The sequence below is a fragment of the Euprymna scolopes genome, chromosome 15, assembly GCF_053919585.1.
Source record: "Euprymna scolopes isolate OS-2025 chromosome 15, ASM5391958v1, whole genome shotgun sequence".
Lineage (NCBI taxonomy): Eukaryota > Metazoa > Mollusca > Cephalopoda > Sepiida > Sepiolidae > Euprymna > Euprymna scolopes.
Window position 1 is genome coordinate 125,858,517 of NC_136496.1, and position 23,511 is coordinate 125,882,027.

The 23,511-nt window shown below is 35.1% G+C and overlaps 1 protein-coding gene across 1 annotated transcript in view; it reads right to left on the minus strand.

Moving 5' to 3' along the window:
• Positions 1 to 325: 325 nt before the first annotated feature.
• LOC145294113 (uncharacterized) overlaps positions 326 to 23,511 on the minus strand; it is a 69,406-nt gene continuing 46,220 nt past the window's right edge. The window contains exons 15-19 of the mRNA XM_080141210.1: positions 15,497 to 15,611; positions 9,369 to 9,521; positions 5,950 to 6,122; positions 5,199 to 5,281; positions 326 to 4,962 (exon numbers count right to left, since the gene is read on the minus strand). Coding sequence (XP_079997336.1) covers positions 4,767 to 4,962; positions 5,199 to 5,281; positions 5,950 to 6,122; positions 9,369 to 9,521; positions 15,497 to 15,611 — 720 coding nt within the window. The 3' untranslated portion in view covers positions 326 to 4,766. The remainder of the gene's footprint in view (positions 4,963 to 5,198; positions 5,282 to 5,949; positions 6,123 to 9,368; positions 9,522 to 15,496; positions 15,612 to 23,511) is intronic.

Sequence of the window (23,511 nt, forward strand, 5' to 3'; positions counted from 1 at the left end):
GAGAATGAAATTGAAGCAATACGCATACAAAATGTGTTAATCTATAGCAAAAATTAACAAGAACATGATGCCTGACTAAAACGTACACTAAAAATGATACACGCTGCTGTTATTACACTCAACCTGGAAAAATCTGAAATATACAAATCATCCCTGAAATTTTTTGAGTACACATTTAGTGCTACTGGCCTGCAGCCAGATCCAGAGAGGCTCATTGGTGTCCTCAAATTCCCAACATTAAAAAAAAAAAAAAAAAAATTTTAACACTCCTAATCCTTATATCTCATTTGAGGTTTGGAAAAAAAAAAAAAAAAAAAAAAAAAAATTGTTTAAAAATATTTTTTATTAAGTTTTCTTTTACATTAGTCATGGAGTTAACAAGAAGATGATAGGCCATTTGAACCATGTCGCAATGGTGAGCATAGTGACTTCGATAACAATGCATCTATTATCACTGATTTGTCAAATTCAGTGTCATTTCACTCGCATCCCTTTTAGAAGCAAACAATGTCCACAAACCTTCCCAATCCATAAATGAAATTTTCAGTAATGCAGAAGAAGAGGCGACTCAAAGTCGGCAAAAAACAGTTTCAGATAAAAAAATTTGCATAATAGTTAATTTTTTGTTTTTTCAAAACACGATAAATAAAATGTTATTGTTTCTAATTTGTTTTACAAAGAATGTATTATTTTATAAAATATTTATTAGTATTTTTTTTTTTTAAGAAAAATAAAATAAATTTTTATCTGACACTGTTTGCTGTGAACTTAGAGTTGCCTGGTCTCACAAAATTTTCTGACTTCCACCTTTATTTTTCAGTGAAGGAAAAACAAAAACCGACCTTATCTATAACATAAGTGTAGGTAGCCTAATTTTCATACATAACTTATCTCTCACACAAATAAAAAAAAAATTAAAAAAGTAGATGGCCCAATCTAGAAATTGAGGATAATGTCGTTATGGAAAAAATTTCCAACTTTACCTATTTTAAAGTGAATTGTTCCAAAATCAATTTATGCCACCCTGCCAACTAAAACTGTACAATTTTAAATTAATACATTTCAAAAAGTAGCATTCTTTTTATTGATTTAAAAAAAAAATTTTAGTTAATTATTTTTATGGTAAGAAGATAGAATATTTAAGGTGCTTCAGTATTGAACAAACGAATCGAAATATTGCATTTCAACTAAAACAAATGGTAACTATAATTGTCATGGTGAAAATAGTAACATATCCAAAAATGAAAAATAAAGTAGACAAATAAGTATTAATGAAAAAAGAAATTTTGTGAAATGGAGCAAAATCGCTATATTTCACTTACTAAAAAGACACTAGTTGACAGGGGAGATAATTAAGTTTTGTTGCGTATGCCACGTGACAAATGTACAGCAGGACTCACTTAAAAGTAACCCATAAAATGTAGTAGAGAGGAAGAACATTCTTTTTTAAATTACCTGCAACACTGTTTAAATTACTTGTAGTGTTAGAAAAGATGCTGGAAATGCTCCCCCGTTGACATCTATGCATTCCTGGGCACGTTTAACATTTGCAGATACTGCCTGTAGATCTACTTTGGTGATTCTTCTGATAGTGTTGGTAATGTTCTCCTTTAGTTAGTCTAAATTGTGCGGATTATTTGCATAAAATTTTTGTTTTAAAGTCCCCCAAAGGTAAAAATCACATAAGTCCGGGAAACGTGGCGGCCATAACCCTTTGCTTATTGTTCTCTCTTTTGTAAACATGTCATGAACTCGTATCAGCGATACGTGAGACGTGTGGCATGTAGCGCCATCTTGTCGGAAAAAGAATTGCATTTTATTTTGTGGTGTCAGTTGATCATTAAGAGAAAGATTAGATTAGATAGATCAGACTATTTTTAAGTGGACCACTCTGTAGTTCAAATGTCGGAGAAATTTTGTTCCCCATATAAACTTTGTCAAAAACTGTTTTTCGTTAATAATTACTTTTCTACTTTATTGCTTTCCGTAATTTTTGGATATGTTACTATTTACAACCTGACAATTATGTATGTACCATTTGCTTTACTTGAAATTCAATATTTTGACTTTCATTCATTCAATGTAGAAGCACCTGTTTATTATTTTAAAAGATTAAATTGCTACAGTTTTAAATAAGTAAATAAAGAATAGACATTCGTTTTAGTTTTTAAAAAAATATTAGAACAATTATTTTTATGGAAAAAAAAAGTAATTTTCTTTTCTTAAAATTGACAGACATTTATTTTTTCAAAAGTAATGTTATTAATTGTAAATTACGAAGATTAATGCAGAAAGCATTGTGGAATTTCCATGGGTCTGGCTACCAGTTATTTAATGCTGAAACAAATTACCTACAGTTTTAAGTATGACCTTAAAGTACTTCTGGCAGGAAGGACTTTATTTGCAAGTTTTAGGGAGTGTGAAGTCATGCCAGTCAGTTACCATTATTTCTGGATCCACTAATAGTGGTAATATCCGTTAGTGTTTGATCTGTGGGTTAAATACAATTCATCCTGGGCATGATACTGAACTGTCTTGGAGATCCTTGGGCAAGGTGTTTGTCCTTTAAGCATTTCTGAAATCCATCTTTTTCTACTAGTGTTAGGATGATTAATCAAAATTGGAACAAAATCAGAACTTTCAGGATATTGGAATCGGAAAACTTTGTCTATTTGACAATGCCAAAAGCAACTGTTTTAATCATTATTCTTTTGTTTAAAACAAAATGTTCTTTTACTAATGATAAAATATTTATTGATTTTAAACTTAAATTTATAGATCACCCCACACACAAGTGCATTTTTGCGATTACAAAACTGTACACACATTTACATGGGACTTTATGGTAATACAAAAATTAAATAAAAACCGAACAACTTTATAGCAATATATATTTATAGATTGAAAAATAATCGGAATCAGTAATTGTTTCGGTATTGGGAATTTAGAATGGAATCAATAACTGTATTGAAATCAGGAAGAGTATCAAAATCGTCCCATTACTATTTTTTAATTTTTTTTTGCATACCCTGTAATGGTAGCTGCACATGTAATTGTGAAGCAAGAGTCACACAGTCCAAACCACATCTCTTCTGAATCAACACTGAAAATGGCAAGGAAAGGTCCAAGACTGATTGGAAACAATGTTGTAATAAGCAGAGAGCACATATAGCACCTGGAATTCCTAAATGGTCATCCATTTTAGTACTGACTAAACTCAACATTGCCAAACTTTGGTGATCTGACAGGAACCTATATATATATATATATTTAAAGATTTTGGAGTCTGTCTCTTTTGCAGTGCGGAAACCTTCTTTGTGCCAGCAGAAAGAAACATTTAACACATTGTTTCTCTTTGGGGAACTGTGAATCTTTTCTCCCGTTTTTTTTTTTCCCCCCCCTCGTTGTGCCATTATTTTAATCGTTTTTTAAACGTTAATAAACTTTATTTTAGTGTCCCCGTAATTTTTGGCACATTCAATAGTTCCCCATCAGAACTCTACTTTCGACATAGTATTATTTTTACGCTATCGATTTTCTCCTGATGAGATGATAGCTGAAAGAGCTCTCGAGAGACTTCCGGCCATTATATTTAAAAATATATATATATATATATATATATATATATATATATATATATATATATATGCCATCTGTAAAGTATATTTCTACAAAATAAATTTATCTACAAAACAATTCCGTTATATCCAGCTAACATACTTCCTAACTTCCGGCATGGCGGCTACCGGAATCGATAACAAGGCAAATCAGTTTCTTCACTTTTATTGTTCTTCAGTATTCCTGTTGTGAAGCAATTTATTGAAATATAAGAAAAGGACATTATTGAAAAAAATAAAAAATAAAATTACAAACAGATAAAAATAACACAAGTAGTCTTTATTTGCACTTTTAATAACAAAATTAAAAAATAAGATATTTTATTTGAAATTTTATAAAGAAATATGTTTATGAAAGTATACAATAAAATTGAAATCAAAATACAAAATTGCAAACTTAAAAAAAAAAAGCGTACCCAATACATAATTACAAAGTAGTTTTTTAAAAATGTTTTCAATAATTTTTTATTTTTAAATTATTGAAAATGTGTTTTCAATAATTTTTTATTTCTAAATTATTGAAAATGTGTTTTCAATAATTCTTAAAAAATAAAAAATAAAATAAAACTAATTTCAATAATTCTTGATTAAAATAAGACCAAAAAACTTTTCAATGATTGTTAAATAAAAGAAAACAAAAGAACGATCGGAAAAACGTAATAAAATTTGCACAGGGGAGATATAGGCATGAGAAAAAAAAGCGAAGGAGCTGATTTGCCATATCCCCACTTCTGGTAGCGCTATGCCACAAGTTAAGAAGCATGTTAGTTGACTATAACTAACAATTTTTAAAGAAAGCATTTGAACAGTTGTAGCATATCATAGCTTAATAAAGGAAAAAAAAACAATAAAATAAAATGTTCCAAAGGGCTCATATGCTCTAAAACCCACCAACATTATCTATGTTAATAGATCCTTGAAGTTACGTTACCCGTGAGAAAGTGTAAGTCAATTGGCTGCTCATACATTTACCAATTTAAAAATATCTTGCCACCAGAGATGCATACACGACCATTCTTTTCTAAAATTCTTTAAAAACAATAAAAATATCTGAATCCAAACAAAAATGCACACCACCAATGATTAATGTAAATATTTGATTTTCAAATTGATTTTCGATGAAAATATAAAAATGTAGCATAAAAATAATTAGAGATCTATCATCCGTGGGGGTGGGGCTTTGTAAGACTGAGCAATATGTAGAGGGGTGCAGCAGACCGGTTTGATGGTGTCTGGCACGGTCTCTGTGGAGAGAAGTGAGAGGTTGGCCGTCATGAGTCCCAATTTTATACTAAGATCCAAAGGATGACCGTGGAGAATGCCAGCCAACAGACCAGCTGCAAAGCTGAAAAGAGACAAAAGAATAAAGAAAACATTGTGAAAATTGGAAGACAAATAAAAATTAAAACACAAACAAATAAATCCAACCATGAGAGATACCGTAGCAGTCATAAAAAAGAACTTATTTTCTCTCACTTATAAATGTCCTTGTTCGGTGATTTGGCTATACAATCATTTTGCAAGGTGCATTAATTGTAACAGTACTGCTGATTAATAAAAATAAATATTTTGTTGACTCACCAATCACCAGACCCAGACACACTGAGGACATTTTCCAGGCCGTAAACAGGAAAGAATTTGGCAACCATATCTTCAGGCCGTTTCTTAAAAATAAAAATTTACATACAAGATAAATAAAAAAAAAAAAACGGCAATAAGGTGCTAGGTAACATATGAGAGATGCAACGTCTAGCGATAACTACATTAGGAGTAAAATGGTGGGGCGTGAGAGGAAAAGGGTAATACCTTGAAACTGTGGAGGGAGAGAGAAAGGAGAACTACAGTAATTAAAGGAACAAAATTATGGATGCCACATAGTGGATATAAGTGGTATATAAAGTCATTAAGGAGTTTGCCATGGTAGGTTATAGGGCATATGTTCAATATGTGTTCAGTATGCGTCCATATGCAGAGATGTGCCTTTAATATTGAGAAAACAATAGAAGGGAGTAAAGATAGATGCTCTTATAATCATATTGAGGGGGTATGAATAGAGACAGGATTTTCTTGAAATAGACAGACGTAAGGTCCATATATTGCAGAAAGAGTAATCAAATTACCAAGTAGTATTACATAAAGTATAAATTATAAAATGAATTATAAGTCTCTTTAAGAATTTCTAATTCTTCCTGGCTCTCCCCATATATATATATATATATATATATATATATATATATATATATATATATATATATATATATAGTGACTATCTGTTTTCTAACAACTAACCTTGTATAGATGGAACACTTCAGCTAGTTTTAAATAGACTTACAAATATTTTGGATCCTTTGAGAGGCAAGTGTGTGCCAGTTTTGTCACAATGGGCAATCAACACACCCAACTTTCCTAGGGTCAAAATAATCACTGGAACAAAGGAGATGAGATCACGGCACATTGTAGCGTATTGCTTCAAAATTGCATCAACATTTTCTTTTTGACTCAAATCTGAGGAGACAAACAGAGTTAATAAAGAGCATTACTAAATTTGTAATGTCATGTAAAAAGTTTAAATTACATTAAGATGAGAAAATCTTTTTCTTTTTAACAGTTTAAAAATCAAAACCATTTTTCACCAGAAAAATATATAAAATCAAGGAAAGATACACACATCCAACATCAGTAAATTAATTAAATGTCATATAGGTGTTTCAAAGAAAGTTTATTGTTCAAATCTTTTAGGAACATCACACACACACACACACAAAATCAAGTAACAATTAAGTTTACAAGCAAACTTTAAGTTATATAGTAATCCCAACCAAATAAAAAAGCTCAATACAACCAAAATAGGAAATAGAGCTTATCATATAAGAACACAATTTAAGACTAAATTATAATTTATATTAATTTATTGTTCAACAGGATACTCAAATAAGAAACTAAGATTTCCTTAAACCGTGGAGTTTCAAAGAAATGTATTCTTCTCATCAGAGGAAAGTAATTAGCAAATGAATATTATAGTGCAGCTATGAATTCGCTGGTACTGGTGTAAATTGAAACAGCATTATGTAAAAACTTGTCATGAATGCAAAACAAAAATTTAGAACTGATTGCAGCCAATAAACAAACAAATATTAAATAATACATAAAGATATTAATTAATACGTAAAGATATTAAATAATACATAAAGATATTAATTAATACGTATATAAGAAACCAGACTGGGTCTCAATTTTACAATTATTGGTCAATTGAAAAATGAAATCAACACTCCTACTGATCTGGCTAGACCCTCCTTTGTCCATTTCCAAAAACTACTTTGGTCTCATCAGGAGATAAGACAATCTACGGAGTTGCAAATCTACAAAACCATAGTTAGAACAATTCTTCTCTACAGATGTAAAACCTAGCCATTGTGAAAGAATGATCTTCATCAACTTGAGGCCTATCATTACTGCCTCCGTCATATCCTACACATTCGTCTCTCTGACAGGATCCCAACTGGACTATCTATGCTAAATGTAACATTCCTGGCTTGGAAGAAACTCTGCTTAAAAGGAGACTCCAGTGGTTCGGCCACGTGTTTCACTAGCCAGATGAGGAGTTCATCTGTAAACTGGTAACACCCAATACACATACTGGTTGGAGGAAGCAATGAGGTGACCAACACAAGGCATGGCTCACAATGATAAATACAGATATGGAACTCTTATCTGCTGAATCATGAATGGATAGATCATGACTGCTGCTGATAGTCGAGGGTTGCATTAATGCATGTTGCGGTTAACTCCATTGAAGCCAGATCAACTAATCGCGGATGAACATTGCTACAAGTTATAAATCGATTTAAAATGTTCCTCTATGCATGCGCAAATATACGTTTGTACCTTTTACATAATGTTTTTCGTTTTTATATAGGTAAGGACATAGTACAGATGGTTAGAAATGAAGCTGGAGAGCTATATGTTTTGGTTTTAGCTGATGACACTTGTCATTTTTTATTATTTTTTTCAGGTTGGCAGGCAGGCTCAATCCCGTGATGTGAAGGCAGAAATGAAAGTAAGGGTGTTGATTGAGCAAAAAAAATAAAAAATGCAGTAGGCAAGCAGGCTCAAACCCATACCGCAAAAGAGGAAAAAAAAAAAAAAACGACGTCTTTGCTGTTGCACCCATTGCCAAACCAGAAGTGTCGTAGGTTTATATTAAGGCAAGACAATCAAAAAGAGGGGATGACTTTCGAAAATATCGGCAAAAAAAGTGACCCCTCCCTGTAGAAAAGTGTCCAGTTGAGGATGAAGGAATTAATGTTTTTAGCCAATTTTTCGATATTTGTCGTCTGAACGGGCGAGCTTCAAAACAATACCAATTTCGTGAAAATCTGTCGCCTTTGTCGAAAGTTTTAGGCATACATACATTTAAACAGACCATTGAGATTTATATTATAGATTACACTTAATAAAAAAACAAAAATATAGAAAAATCTTTATGATGTATAAACTTGTTACAAAATGAAGATGTCATATTCTAAAAATTATGTAAATTAAAGTTTTGTTTTTTTTTTAACTAAGAAAAGCAAATTTTATTAGGAAGTGATAGTGTTCTAAACTTAAAGGGGGACAACTCAATTCAATTACTGCATACTTGTGAAAAGGAAAGCTTATGGAAGAAAAAACCCACAAAACTAACATGCACCAATTTAACCGAAATACTACATGGACTGTTTGGTAAATTGAAAAAAATAAAAAGTCTTATGTAAAAACATTATTTTATTTAATAATATTTGTCTATATTTTTATTTATTTCTAAATAAACACTAATTACTCTTACCAACAGGTATTTATTTAATCATCAGTGTAGGTAGTGATAATTATTGTCAGTCAAGGAATCAAACCCAGTCACAAAGTCACCTTTGTATCTAACCTCCAGGCCACCAAGAATTATCATGAGAAATGAAAGAGAATAATGGCCAGTTGGCAAGCGGACAAATGCAAAAAGCTAATGAGATTATCCTCATCTTCATAGTTGTTGTTTCACAACGCTTTCGGCCAACTATTTCTCTGGCCTTCGTCAGGTGGTTAACTACGACGGGATAGGAATGTTGAGTTTAACTACATCCTCAGTAATTACTGCCTTCCATAGTTGTTGTCATGTCATCACCTTGAAGGCACGTGGTACAGTGGCTAAAAGTGCTGAGTCTCTATGGTTCCATGTGAACATTATTTGAATATAGTGGTTTCATTCCTACCCAAAGTCGGTCAGAGGAATAGTTGGTCAAAACGTTGTGAAACAACAATGATGAAGATAAAGATAACAGTCTACAAATAAATAAATAAATATACAAATTACTCATCTCAAAGGATTCCAATAATAAAAATAATAATCAGATAGTTATCAACTGCAGATGCCGGAACATTGCATTATGCTAAATTGACAGCTTATTATAATTCTCTTTAAGAGGCCCAATCCTATTTGAAGGGGGTTCATGATATTTTTATGAATAAATATTAATTTTTTTTATGCTTATGCAATCATCAGTGTAAGAAATGATAATATAAAGAGAGAAAGAGGAATTACATACATACATACATACATATGTGTGTGTGTGTGTAATATTTTTTAGTATAGATTTTCTGAGAAAGTCATAAAATAAATTACTAATCAACTTAAATACATTCATAAAACTATTATATTTTTGCATGCAAAGAGGGTGTGGGAGTGGGGGGGCGCATTTGTCGGTAGAAATTATTTACCTGCATCCAAAAGAGATTCTGTGGTTGTTCCAGTAATTGCATGATGGATTGCTCGAAATTCTGACTCATTTGGAGAGATGTATGTGAACATGCTTCCAACGGGCCACAGGAAAAATTTTGATGCTTTCACGTGATCTGTTGGTTCAAACCAAACTGAAATAAGCAAAAAAAAAAAAAAAATTAATTTTTTTTTTTTTTTTTTTACATAGAGGTCACCACAGGGATAAGGATTGTTGCATGTACAGTAATCAATGGGATAGTATCGTAGTAATCGTTAGTATTGGAGATTTAATAAAGTGTCTTACTTAAGGGGGTGATTCATCAGGAATTTGTTTATGTTGGACTTGAAGACATCCAAGTTGTAGTCAGGTGGGAAACAGGCAAACGGAAGAGAGTTCCACAGGCGTGCACTTCTAAGAAAGAAGCTTTGTTCATGGAATCTATGTTTTGATTTAGGCACAGATAAAGAGTGGGGAAAATTACTGACAGTGATTTCAGCTAGACAGGTGTTTTTCGTGAAAGATTGGCGAGTGGGGACCAGAGATTAGAGCTTGGACGAGCACTTGCCATGGAAATAACGATAAAACAAAGACAGGCTCGCAACGTCTCTTCTGTGGGAGAGAGGCTGCAGGGAAGAGAAAAGGGCATCCTCCACTAAGCCACAAAGTCTATTTTGTACTCTGTCAAGGCAGGATAGGCTGTTTTTAGCAGCTCCTTCCCAGATGTGGCAGCAGTACTCCATCCTTGGACGTATTTGTGAAATGATAAGTAGAGATAAAAGAAGAATAAACAGGAATGCCTTTCGTAAAGGTTTTATTAACTTAAAAGTATACACGTGTTTTCGAGAAATCAATATGGCGGACTCCTTAATTCCGGCCAAGGGGAATAAGTACGAGCTTTTATTTCCGGAAAATAAAAAGCAATTTATTCTAACAACTTGGATTTTATACAGATAGAGAATTGCATCAGTAGTGAGATATCTTCTGGAGCGGTAGAAGGATCCCACCATTTTCCCAGTGACCTGAGCAACAGACTTGATGTACATGTTTCATTTTAGATCAGGGGTCAAACCCAAAAGCTTGTCAAAACATGGAGCCTCCCCAAAATGAAAGCCATCGATTTCAATTGATGCCAGATGGGGATCAGAGCATTGATGATGTAAAGATAGGAGCTTGGTTGTAAATGCATTAAAAGTAAAACAGCCACCTCTTCCCCCACTGTACCACGCGCTCAAGATCAGAGGAGAGAGAATCAGAGAGAACTTTGTCATTTACGGCCTTTGATGTGTTGCCATAGATGGTCGTGTCATCAGCATAGATATCAATGAATGATTTAAATACGTGCTTTGGGAGATCATTGATGTAGATCAAGAAGAGAGTTGGGCCCAGGATGGACCCCTGAGGAACTCCAGCAATTAAGACTCTGGACCTCTGATTTCTGCCCATCAACTACTACTCTTATGAGCCTATCAGAGAGAAATGATTTAATTGAGAAAACATTTCCAGTTATATTGTAGCTGAAAATCTTGTGAAGTAGGCCCTTATGCCATACCTTGTCGAAGGCTTTTGATATGTCCAGAGCAATTGCCCTAGAAAGGAAGCCTTTGTTGAGAGATTCACTAATCCTATGAGATATAACAGTTAGCACATCTCCTGTAGATCTAGCAGAACGGAAACCATATTGCATGTCACTGAGGTTATTTCTGCTGAGATGATTGACTACTTCTCTATTTAATATGGATTTCAGCAGCTTACTCATGACACACAAGAGACTTATTGGTCAATTAGAGTTTAAAGACCTCAGCAGATCAGGGAAACAAGAGGAACAGTTTTTGGTTGACACCAGTTTGGCCTTGACCTTCACACATGGCATTCTGTAAACAAACAGACCGACAGAGCTGTTCGTTTTTTTTGCTGGCAGGATTTATTTTTTGATGTAGAGTGCATTTTGTTCATTATGATTCATTAATAAACAAAGAGGGTAATTATTTTATATTTTACTAGTTATATTACTATTTAGTAGGCATTTTTATTTTTTAAATAAAAACCTTGGTTGTTTTTATCATCGGATCAATATAGGGAAACTTTCATTTTAAGGAAAAGGGTGAAGAAATAAAAAAAAAAAAAATTTTTTTTTTTTTTTCAATAGAGAGTATAAAACCTGGGGGAGGGCAGTATTTTTCCTACATTAAAAGCCAATGTTTGAATTGAAAATTTAGGACGCCGATCTTTCCTGTTCTTAGTTAATGAAGGAGAAATCTTTCTAGACCAAGGCAATTTTCCACATAAAAAAAATACCGGAACCGAAAAAGATGCCTTTTAATGATCTAGCCAAAATTGTCTCAGGTAAAACTTCAGAGTTTCTACAAAGTTCTTTCTGGGAACCTGATGTGAAAGAGGTCATGTGACACATTGTAGTTGCTGTTCATAATGTTAAAGACGAGGACGAAATCTCCACACAGCTACCTATGCGCCAACAAATACAAGTCGAGTGTTTCTAATTGATGTTCGTAAGACTTTAGGTAGAGTCCATAGATTATCCACATTGCAAGTCTCTAAGCCTGCTCCAGGTGCAGGATATTCCTAATGAAATGTTGATGCTTGGATCCAATATTCCAGAATGGGTTGCACCAGAGATACAGATGTTGGATAGTAAAATACATTCCATAATCATGTTGATATTCTGGTTCTCATTAGATTGCTAAAGTTGAACCTGGTCAATACCAGATGGGTGACTGTTTGAGAATACCAGATGCTGTATGTAGGAAGACATCAATATATCTCTGCAAGAACTGAAGAACCTAATAGCGTTGTAGCGAGCTACTACTAGGATGCTATGCTGTATTCTCACCTTAGTTCTCTCTTTCCCCCTACTCTTTTCTTTTTTCCTTCCTTTCTTCTTATACGTCATCAGAGGTTCCAGCCAATGAAAAGCGAGAACTGTGTATGTGGGACATTCAAGTGAAGGAAACGTTCTTACTTCAACGACGACTAGAGACAGCATCACACGCCACTCCTTAGCTCCCATAAGGTAGCGAAAAGGAAACATTGAACATTAAACAAAGACTCTACAAAATGCACTGTCTCTTCTTTGTAACCCGAATTTCGGGAACACATATATATATACAGATATATAAAAACCACTGAATTCATTGCAAAGTCGCGTTACACATCCTCATTATTATTTGGAGATGATGTCTTCTTTAATCAGCATTCTTTTCAATTTCAGCACTCCAGTTCTCTCTGGTATCGGAGGCGCCCCGAAGTGGGGGCCTACCGAAATAGTGACCCTAATTAATACCCCTTGTTAATGTATGGTAATATACCATAGCGTCATCTCCCATGACAGGGATATACAAGTAACTAAGGACTGCTTGTTAATTTGATATTTTGATTAAACTTCTTCCTTTGAAAGAAGTTGACTCAAAGAGCGAGTGCTGCTTCAGTATGGTAATATGATGTTGGCTGTCACAGTAGCAAACGAGCAGTAGATGAGAAAGAGCAGATTATTTGCTATTTGAATGCATTGGGCAATAAAAGTTACAGAGGAACTGACCACAACAACCAAGCCCTTAGACCGCTTCATCTCATCCAAAATCAATTGGCTAGGTTCGAAATCAAACGGCATGTTGGGTAAAGGTGGTTGCATTTGTTGACTAAGAGGCAAATCACATAGGTTTGACCATTTCCAAATGTGATGGAGGCATCTACAGAGATCTTTTATGTCATTAAAGCAATTATCTTGGTGTCATCAGTAAAAAGAAACTTCTGGAAAGATTTCTTCTAGCAAATCATTGACAAACACCAGAAACAGCAAGGGACCCAATATCAAGCAATGAGGGATACCATTAACCACATCAGAAACATCAAACAGTTACTGACCTTCATTTGAAAGTCCAGCAAGAAAGGCTCCAATCAAGCTCAACACGTGTGGTTGGAAGTAATAATAGGTATGGAACTTCTGGAGCAAAAGTCTAAGATTCACCAAATCACAAGTGATGACAAAAGTCAAAGACAATCTTGGGTGCATTATCATCATCGATGAGTTTAGTGACTCATTTCTTTATAATCAGATTTGTTAAGCAGGAGGTTTTTGGTACAAAGCCATGATGAACTTGATGGATTGGTGCTGTGGCCAGGAGATGGGATATCATGGCTGACAGAAAGTTACATTGACTACAGATAAAAAAGAACATTATATATATATATATATAAAAAAAAAGAGAGAACATTATATAACAAAGAAACATACACACTGAATATTGATACAAAAATAAATTGTTGCATAAGTGTTTCCAGGAAATTTGTTATAGAAAACAATCCTTAGTTTGAATATTTTAGGATGGTTGCAAACATTCTGCTAATTTAAAATGAGGACATGTAGAAGTCTGGTGATACCCAGGGTCAACTTCTTCATTGTACGTTTCAAAGATTCAAACATGTCTTAGTACAAAAAAAATATCATAAGAAAGGGGTTTCTTGTCCATAATTCCCTTTATATAAAAATAAAAATCTGCATGATGTACGTATATGCTGAAAGGAAAATATATTCTAAAAATCATGTAAATTAAGCAAATAGTTTTATTTTTATAAAGAAAATAATTTTTAAGCGATTTATGGGAATTCATAGGCATTACAAGATAAATCTAGTAAGTATGAATTATTGTTGTATTATTTCCCTTTCATTAAAAAATTTTTTTTTGTCAAAATTGTGGGCATCACAATCCTTCCTTGGATTCTTATAAAATTTGATTTTTTTATTTAAAAATAAAACTACTTGATCAATTTATGTGATTTTTGGAATATGATACTTTCATTTCATCATGGGTATGTACATCATAAAGACTTCACTTTATTTTTGTTTCTAAATATAGAGGGAATTCGGGACAAGAACTGAAAAAGACATGAGTGGATAATCCACACCCTCCTCAACTATAATTTGGATGCCAGGAGACACTTTGTCATCTTTCCTCACACACCTTTGGGAAGGTGTGATGAGAATTATATATATACATATATAATAATTTTTTGTCTTATCAGCAGGGACAGATATATGTTTATTCTTTTTAACTTTTTCGGCAAAATTATTTATTTTTCGAGTAACCGGATTATAATGGTGTTTTTGTAAAAACAGCTATATATATATATATATATATATAGCCAGTAGAGTTTAGTTTCCTAGAAGTACATCCAATGAAACAACATGTGTCTACCAAAGAGTGCTCAATGAGTGAACAGAGCAGGTATATTAAATTTATTTATACAAACATTGATGGCTACATATGTGCATACATGTTTCTGTAATCACCCGCGTTGGGGGATTACATCTTCAGGCCAAGAATTATCGTCGATAACTGATATTTCAAACAAAAACTTTTTCTTATTTCGTTTACAAAGTTAGAATGTAACATGGGTGGGGGTTATGAGCGGGGAGAGGATAAGTGAGGTTTTTGAAGATAATAAACCTAATACTAAATTCTCAAGTACCTTATGCCGTAAAAACCAAAAGATGGGATAGATAAACTTAAAAAGGGAATAAAAAAAAAAAAAATGTTTATTATCTTCAAAGACCTCACTTATCCTCTCCCCGCTCATAACCTCCACCCATGTTACATTCTAACTTTGTAAATGAAATAAGAAAAAGTTTTTGTTTGAAATATCAGTTATCGACAATAATTCCTGGCCTGAAAACGTAATCCCCAACGCGGGTGATTACAGAAACATGTATGCACATATGTAGCCATCAATGTTTGTATAAATAAATTTAATATATATATATATATAACACACACAGACATATGTGAGAGAGAGAGAGAGAGTCCTTCATGTTAAGTGACAGAAAACACAAAACTGTCCACATTTTTCTAACACATCTTTCATTTCATTTTGTCATTTATTTTTCTGTAGCGTAACTACTTACTTTTAGTGACATCAGATCAATAACTTTGATCAGTGTTTTCTGTTCATCATTACACATCTCAAGTCAGTTGTTCTTTTCTTAATTGAAAGGCTCAAATTTTGATTTCCCCTTAAACCGGAATTGAAGTCTGCTACAAAGTTATTCAATATCTGACAAATAGATGCATAAAAACAAGCACAAATGTGGACAGAGCAGATAAATTTACTTACCTGGCACCCCATGTTTTTGGCAAAGTTCGCACAGAGTTAAGATGGCGTCACTGTTTAAGTTCGCATCAACGCACACTAAAGGTGCATTTTTGATGTAATTCTCCATCGAATGTATCTGAAGTTTAAAAAAATAAAGAGAAATGAAAATGTGGCATAATGGGTGAGAAACCGTTTTGGATAGATTGGATTGAATGGGTTTAACAACATTTTCAGTCCCTTTTTTTTTTTTTTTTTTTGCCATTAAAAGTCGGAAGAGATTTTCAAAAGAGATTATCAAAAGAGATTAGTTGTGTGCATATTTCAGATGTTGTATTTATAGTTGAGTATGTATATATGGATGTCTTTAGGTTTTCTTAGATTTTCATATGTAGATTTACTTTTTTTTAGGTATGATAGGATATTCATTGGGTTGACTTTTTCAAAAAGGTCCTCCATATTGTTTTCCACATAGTTTTCTGGTTGGGGCAAGGTCAGTATATTTAACTATTCTTTAAGAGCATATTTGAGAAAATAGACCACATCCTGTCTGAACATCCCTTGGCTAACATCCACATTTGTGGTGACTTCAACGTCCATAACGTGGAATGGCTGACCCATTCAAATAAGAAAGACAATTAGGGGAGGTTTTGTCATGATTTTGCCATTGCTTATGACCTCACTCAGATAGTTCGCGAACCCACCCGTGTGCCCGATACACCCGGTCAATATGCAAGCCTCCTAGACTTTTTTCTCTCAACTTCCCCTGAGCTATGTTCATGTTCCGTTCATTCTCCTCTAGGATCCTCCGACCACTCAGTTGTATCAATTAAGATAAAAACGAAATGCAATAAGTCCCCTGACGTACCCCTCCACCGTACTGTATACTGATACTCTATGGCTGACTGGGATAGCTTCCGTACATTCATATCTGATTTACCTCTGCACTCCATGTTTAAAAAGGAAGTGTCCTCTATAGTATCAGATCTGACCGAATGGTTAATTGTAGGCATAGACCAATTCATACCATCTAAAGAATTCCAACAAAAACCTAACAGCCAGCCATGCTTCTCCCCAGAATGTGCTGCTGCTATCGCGCACAGGAATCACTTTTTCCAAAGCTACCAACGTAATAGATGCACTGAGACTAAAGCTGCCAGCAACCACTGTAAAAGAGTAATAAAAAATACAAGAGAGCTATATGCCCAGTCTGATAAATCCAAGGTAGCTGATCAGCGGCTTGGTTCCCACCAATTTTGGCAAATAACAAATAGGATCCTGAACAGAAGTGTGCGTTCTATCCCAACCATTATCACTGGACCAGAGGTCATCTCATCAGCATCAGACAAGGCCAAACTATTTGCAAAAAACTTTGCAGCTAATTCTACCCTATGCGACGAAGGTCATCAACTCCCCATATTTCCTCCTATAACACAGAACACGCTAGGTAACATACAAATACCTGTGCATGAGGTTGCCAAGCTAATCAAGAACCTTGATTCCAGTAAAGCAACTAGCCCTGACCGCATCCAAATTATAGTGTTAAAAAAGCTTCAACCAGAACTTGCTCCCATACTTACGAAACTGTTTAAGCGCTGCGTTAAGGAGAAGTGCTTTCCGACTCCCTTAAAGACCTCATCAGTTTGCCCTGTATTTAAGAATTCAGGTTATAAGTCATCTCCCTTTCAGTACAAACCAATAAGTCTCCTGTGTGTTATGATTAAGTTGCTGGAATCAATATTAAATAGAGAAATAGTCAACCACCTCAGCAGAAACAACCTTCTTAGTGACACACAATATGGTTTCCGCTCTGCAAGATCTACTGCAGATGTGCTGACAGTTATATCTCACAGGATTAGTGAATCTCTTGACAAAGGCTTCCTTTCTAGGGCAATTGCTCTTGACATATCAAAAGCCTTCGACAAGGTATGGCATAAGGGTCTACTTCTCAAGATTTCCAGCTACGGTATAACTGGAAATGTTTTCTCAATCATTAAATCATTTCTCTCCAATAGGCTCATGAGAGTAGTGGTCGATGGACAAAAATCAGAGGCCTGCAGTATTAATGCCGGAGTCCCTCAGGGGTCCATCCTGGGCCCAACTCTCTTCCTGGTCTACATCAATGACCTCCCTAAACACATACTTAAATCATTCATTGACATCTATGCTGATGACACGACCATCTACGGCAACACATCAAAGGCTGTAAATGACAAAGTTCTCTCTGATTCTCTCTCCTCTGATCTCGAGCACGTGGTTCAGTGGGGGAAGACGTGGCTGGTTACCTTTAATGCATCCAAAATCAAACTCCTATCCTTACATCATCAACGCTCTCATCACTATCTGGCATCAATTGGGATGGATGGCTCTCGTCTGGGAGAGGCCCCATGTTTTGACAAGCTTCCTCCTGATCTGAAATGGAACACGTACATCAAGTCTGTTGCCAAGGTCGCTGGAAAGATGGTGGGATCCTTCTACCGCTCCAGAAGATATCTCACTACTGATGCAATTCTCTATCTATATAAAAGCAAAGTACGTCCAAGGATGGAATACTGCTGCCATATCTGGGCAGGAGCTGCTAAAAACCTCCTATCCTGACTTGACAGAGTACAAAATAGACTTCGTGCCTTGGTGGGGGATGCCCTTTTCTCTACTCTGCAACCTCTTTCCCACAGAAGAGACGTTGCGAGCCTATCCTTGTTTTATCGTTATTTCCATGGCAGGTACTCGTCCGAACTCCAATCTCTGGTCCCCCCTCGCCAATCTTTCACGAAAAACACCCGTCTAGCCGAATCCACTGTGAAAAATTTCCCCCGCTCTTTATCTGTGCCTAAATCAAAACGTGGATTCCATGAACAAAGCTTCTTTCTTAGAACTGCACGCCTGTGGAACTCTGTTCCGTCTGCCTGCTTCCCACCTGACTATAACTTGGATGTGTTCAAGTCCAACGTTAACAAATTCCTAATGAACTGCCCCCTTAAGTAAACACTTCATCAAATCTCCACACTAACATAATGTACTTGCAATAACCCTTATCCCTGAGTGGCTTCCGGGCCTTGATAAGTGGTGACCACTGTGTAAAAAAAAAAAAAAAAAAAAAAAAAAAAAACTAGGACGTGTTCCACTGTGAACCTCTTTTGGCATGGGATGCATTCTGGTGCTGATTCTTCATTGAGTATATATGAGTGGGTTATATTGGTGTGTCCTATGCGTAGTTGAGTCAGTATTATATCTTCTCGGCGTGATCTTTTAGTGTTTGGACATCGTTCCTTAAGTTTAGGTTTTATGGAGTATAGTTTGCTGCTTTCATGTTGATTCCATCATAGTTACCATTTTCTTTGTATGTGTGCTTTTAAGTCTAAGGTCAATATTTTGTATGTGTGCTTTTTAGGTCTAAGGTCAATATGAGGAATCTCATAATTGTCAGTTGGGAGATGTGAAGATTTTTTTGCAGCTGTATCTGCCGTCATTGGGGATCCAGACAAAAATGTTTTTGGTGGTTGAGAGGGTATTGATTTTTTCTAGTAATTTTATTGTTAGTGGATTCTCTTGTTTTTGGTTTTGTATAGATAGTAAGATTCTCTTGTTTTTGGTTTTGTATAGTAAGACTTATAGAGAATCGGTGAGGATGATGAAGTTTTTGGTAGTTTCCTCTGAAATTATGTCAAGTGCTAGGTCGATAGCTATAGTCTCTGCAGTGAATATAGATGCTTCGTTTTTAAGTTTTTTCTTCATTGTGGTATTATGGTAGGTTGTTGCACATCCGGTGTGATTGTTGCTTTTGGATCCGTCTGGGTAGAGAAAGGTGTAGTTTGGATATTGTAATTTTAAATGTTGGAGTTCATCAATAGGGTTTGTGGTAGATTTGAACTTTTTGTTTAGATTCAGTTTTCTATCTACTTATTTCATGGTCCATGGGGGCGTTTTAGGTATGAAGTTGTGAATGCTGGAGATTGGTATTTTGGATTCTTCAATGCTTTCCTTCATTCGGAGACCAAAAGTTTTGATGGTTTTTCTCCTCATGTTGAAGAGTTCTTCATATTTTGGATAGAAGGTGCATTTGTATGTCGGGCTGTTTGGGCAGGATTTGAGTTTAAGTAAGAAATGAAGAGCTAACTTTTCACGCCTTAGGTCTGGGGGGGTTTGTGCACTTCTGAGTATAGACTGTTCACAGGGGAGGTTCTGTATGCTTCTAGGGCCAATCTTAGGCCGGTATGGTGTATAGGGTCTAGGCTTTTTATATATGATGTTCGAGTTAATCCATATATGAAACAACCATAGACTAACTTTGAGCGGACTAGTGCTCTGTAAAGTTTTAGTGTTTCCCTGTCTGCACCTCAAATCAGTATGCGCTACTACTCTCAGAAGGTTTAAAGCTTTGTTACATTTTTTTTTCAGATAATTTATGTGTGGGATGAATGTTAACTTTTTACCAAAGAAAATCCCCAAGAATTTGTACTGGTCAGTAACAGGTATAGGCATTCCTTCCATGGTTAGGACAAGATCATTGTGCATGTTCTTTAGTTTGCAGAAATGCATGCATTTCGTTTTTTTCCTCGAGAATTTAAATCCATTTTCTTCCATCCATTTCATTATTTTATTTAGGCACAATTGAAGTTTCCTTTCGATTATGGGTATATATTTCGATCTGCAACATATTAAAAAGTCATCCACATATAGGGAGTATGTGTTTAGGGAGGTCATTGATGTAGATCAGGAAGAGACTTGGGCCCAGGATTGACCCCTGAGGGACTCCAGCATTTATATTGCAGGCCTCCGATTTTTGTCCATCTACCACTACTCTTATGAGCCTATCGGAGAGAAATGATTTAATATTGATTCCAGCAACTTACTCATAACACAGAGAAGACTTATTGGTCTGTACTGAGAGGGAGATGACTTATCACCTGAATTCTTAAATACAGGGCAAACTGATGAGGTCTTCCAGGGGGTCGGAAAGCACTTCTCCTTAAGGCAGCGCTTAAATAGTTTCGTAAGTATGTGAGCAAGTTCTGGTTGAAGCTTTTTTAACACTATAATTGGGATGCCATCAGGGCCAGTCGCTTTACTGGAATCTAGGTTTTTTATAAGCTTGGCGACCTCATGCACGGATATTTGTATGTTACCTAGCTTGTTCTGTGTTATAGGAGGAAATATGGGGAGTTGATGACCTTCGTCGCATAGGGTAGAATTAGCTGCAAAGTTCTTTGCAAATAGTTTGGCCTTGTCTGACGCTGACGAGATGACCTCTGGTCCATTGATAATGGTTGGGATAGAACGCACACTTCTGTTCAGGATCCTATTTGTTATTTGCCAAAACTGGTGGGAACCAAGCCGCTGATCAGCTACCTTGGATTTAACAGACTGGGCATTTACCCCAAGATTAAGGTTTTTTACAATGTTATTCATTCGAATACTGAACAGGGTCACCGATAGAATACTCCCTTGAGGTACTCCATTTTCTTGTTCCTTCAAATCCGAGAGGGTTGTGCCGACTTTTACTCTGAACAGTCTGTTTTTTTTTAAAATTTTCAATAAAAATTGGCATTCTGCCTTTTAGTCCAAACTCCTTCAGATCTTTTGTAACACCATACTTCCATACTTCCATACAGCATCATAAGATTTTTCCAAAGACAAAACTGCTGTAAGATGTTCCTTTCTTAGAAGCTCGATTGTCGCCCTTTAACTCAGACAAGCGACCAAGCTATGTCACTTCCTTTTTCCCATATTTCTCTCGCTTTCGCGCCGGACCCTCAAACAGTCAAGATGTAACACCGGTCCGGTGGTAATGGGCCACCACAACCCCCCTTGACTAGCCAGTAAGCCTTTCGCAGCCACCAAGCGCAAGTAACGAACTCTCATTCTTTCTATCACTTCTTCATGTATATTTATGTAAATCAATTGCATTTCTTTCGCTGATATATAACGGTATATTTTCGTCCTCATTATGCAACATTTTGCCTTTTCAACTCCTCTACCATTAAATACATACACCATTACACGCATGGGGATGGGGTCGTCTAGACCATCCTGTCTCCAACAGCCTCTCTAATGAAGGTATCCAGTCTAACTAGATGGTCTATTGAGCTTCGATTTTTCCTGAATCCTGATTGAAATTCCGTGATAAGGTTCTGTTTTGAGGAACCAAATTAGTCTTCTTTTTATAATCCTTTCCATGGTTTTACAAATGCAGCTTGTTAGGGCTATTGACCTGAAATTCGATGGATCTGAAGCGTTACTTGATTGGGATTGAATGTTTGAGTTTTCAGATTTGGGGATTGGTATTATTGTGGCCTCTTTCCATGTCTCAGGTATGTTTCCACTGGACCATATAATGTTGAAAATTTCAAGTAAATATTTCATTGAGGTTTCTGGAAGTTTTTTGAGGATTTTGTATGGAATTTCATCGGGCCCTGTAGCTGTGTCATGGGATTTAGCTAGAGATTCTTTTAGTTCAGATAAGGTAAGATGTTGGTTGTATTTTTTTTTTTGTGATTTAAATTGGATTTTCTTCTTTTCTTCTTTCTCTAATCTTTTTAAATTTCTGTTTGTCGCATGATGAGATTTTTGATAAATTATCTGCCAGGTTATTGGAAATGTCTTTTTCATCTGTGAATATTTTGTTGTCTTTAGAGATGTGAGATATTGGTGTACTACAACACTTTCCTTCTATTTCCTCATCATGTTCCAAACCGTTTTTGCCTTGGTATTCACATTAATTTTGAATACATAATTTCTCCATGTTGTTTTTTGGATTCCTTTATGATTCGTCTGGCTTTTGTTCTATTGGTTTTGAAGAAATCCAGGTTTTCGCTTGTTGAGTTCTTTTTGAATTTTCTTAAGGCAGTTCGTCAAGCTCTGATAGCTTTTCTGCATTCTTTTGTGAACCAAGGTTTGTTGTGAATGTTGGTTTTGATTGTTTTCGGTATGGTATTATTTTCTATGTTTGTAAGCGTTTTAATGAAGTAGTTCAGGATCCATCGTGTACTCTCCAATCATAGTCCATATATATGGATGGGTCACATAGGGTAAGGTCGATGGTGGTGAAAGTACCTGTTGTCGGGTACATATAGGTATAGTTTTGATTATTAAGGAGGCATAGATTATTTTTGTTTATTATGTTTTCTATTTATTTTCCTTTTTTATTTGTCTCTTTACTTCCCCATATTACATTGTGACTGTTGAGGTCTCCCAGCAGAATAAATGGTTTAGGGAGTTGTTTTATTAATTGAGTTAATTCAGTTTCATTGATTGTATCTCTTGAGGGGGGGATGTAGATTGAGCAAAGTGTTATGGTTCTATGTAGAGTCACTGAAACTGCAATTGCTTGCAAGTTTGTGTTTATATTGATTTGTCTTTGGGGGGCTTCGTTCTTCACGAGTATTGATGTGCCTCCAGAAGCTCTGTCCGTATCTTTGTTGTAAGATGTGTAGTGTTTATGTTAATAGTATTTTCTTCTTTCAGGAAGGTTTCCTGTAGGCAGACAATTCCTGGGCTTATGTTTGTTATTAATAATAATAGTTCATTTAGGTTTGCTTTTGTCCCTCTGATGTTCCATTGTATTATTTTGTTGGTCATTTGGAGTTGTGTTCTACTTCCATTGTCTCCAATCCTTCAAATCTATTTTCAGTTGGAATCCTTGTTCGGCATTTCGATCAGGATCTCTCTTTTCCTGTTTTTGTTTATTCATTTTTGTCTGGAGGGATTTTTGATTCTTTTCTGATTTGTGATGTGTTTAATAGTTGCTCAGTTGTTTTTGTAGAAATGGTTTGTGGTTTTATTTCTTTTTTTGGTTCAGTAGTGTCTTTACTAATGATTATTTTTGGATTGGTTCCAGCTGTTGCACTATTCATTTTCCTCATTTCTTCTAATATTTCTTTCATTTCCTTTATTAATTTGCTTAAGATATGGAGTTTGTTGTCAGTTGTATCTGTTTGATGTATGTGACCATTTTGATTATTGATTGGAGTAATTTTTTTAGTTGCATCTGCGAAGGTTTTAGCTTCAATCATTTTCCTGGCCTCTGGGTAGGAAATATT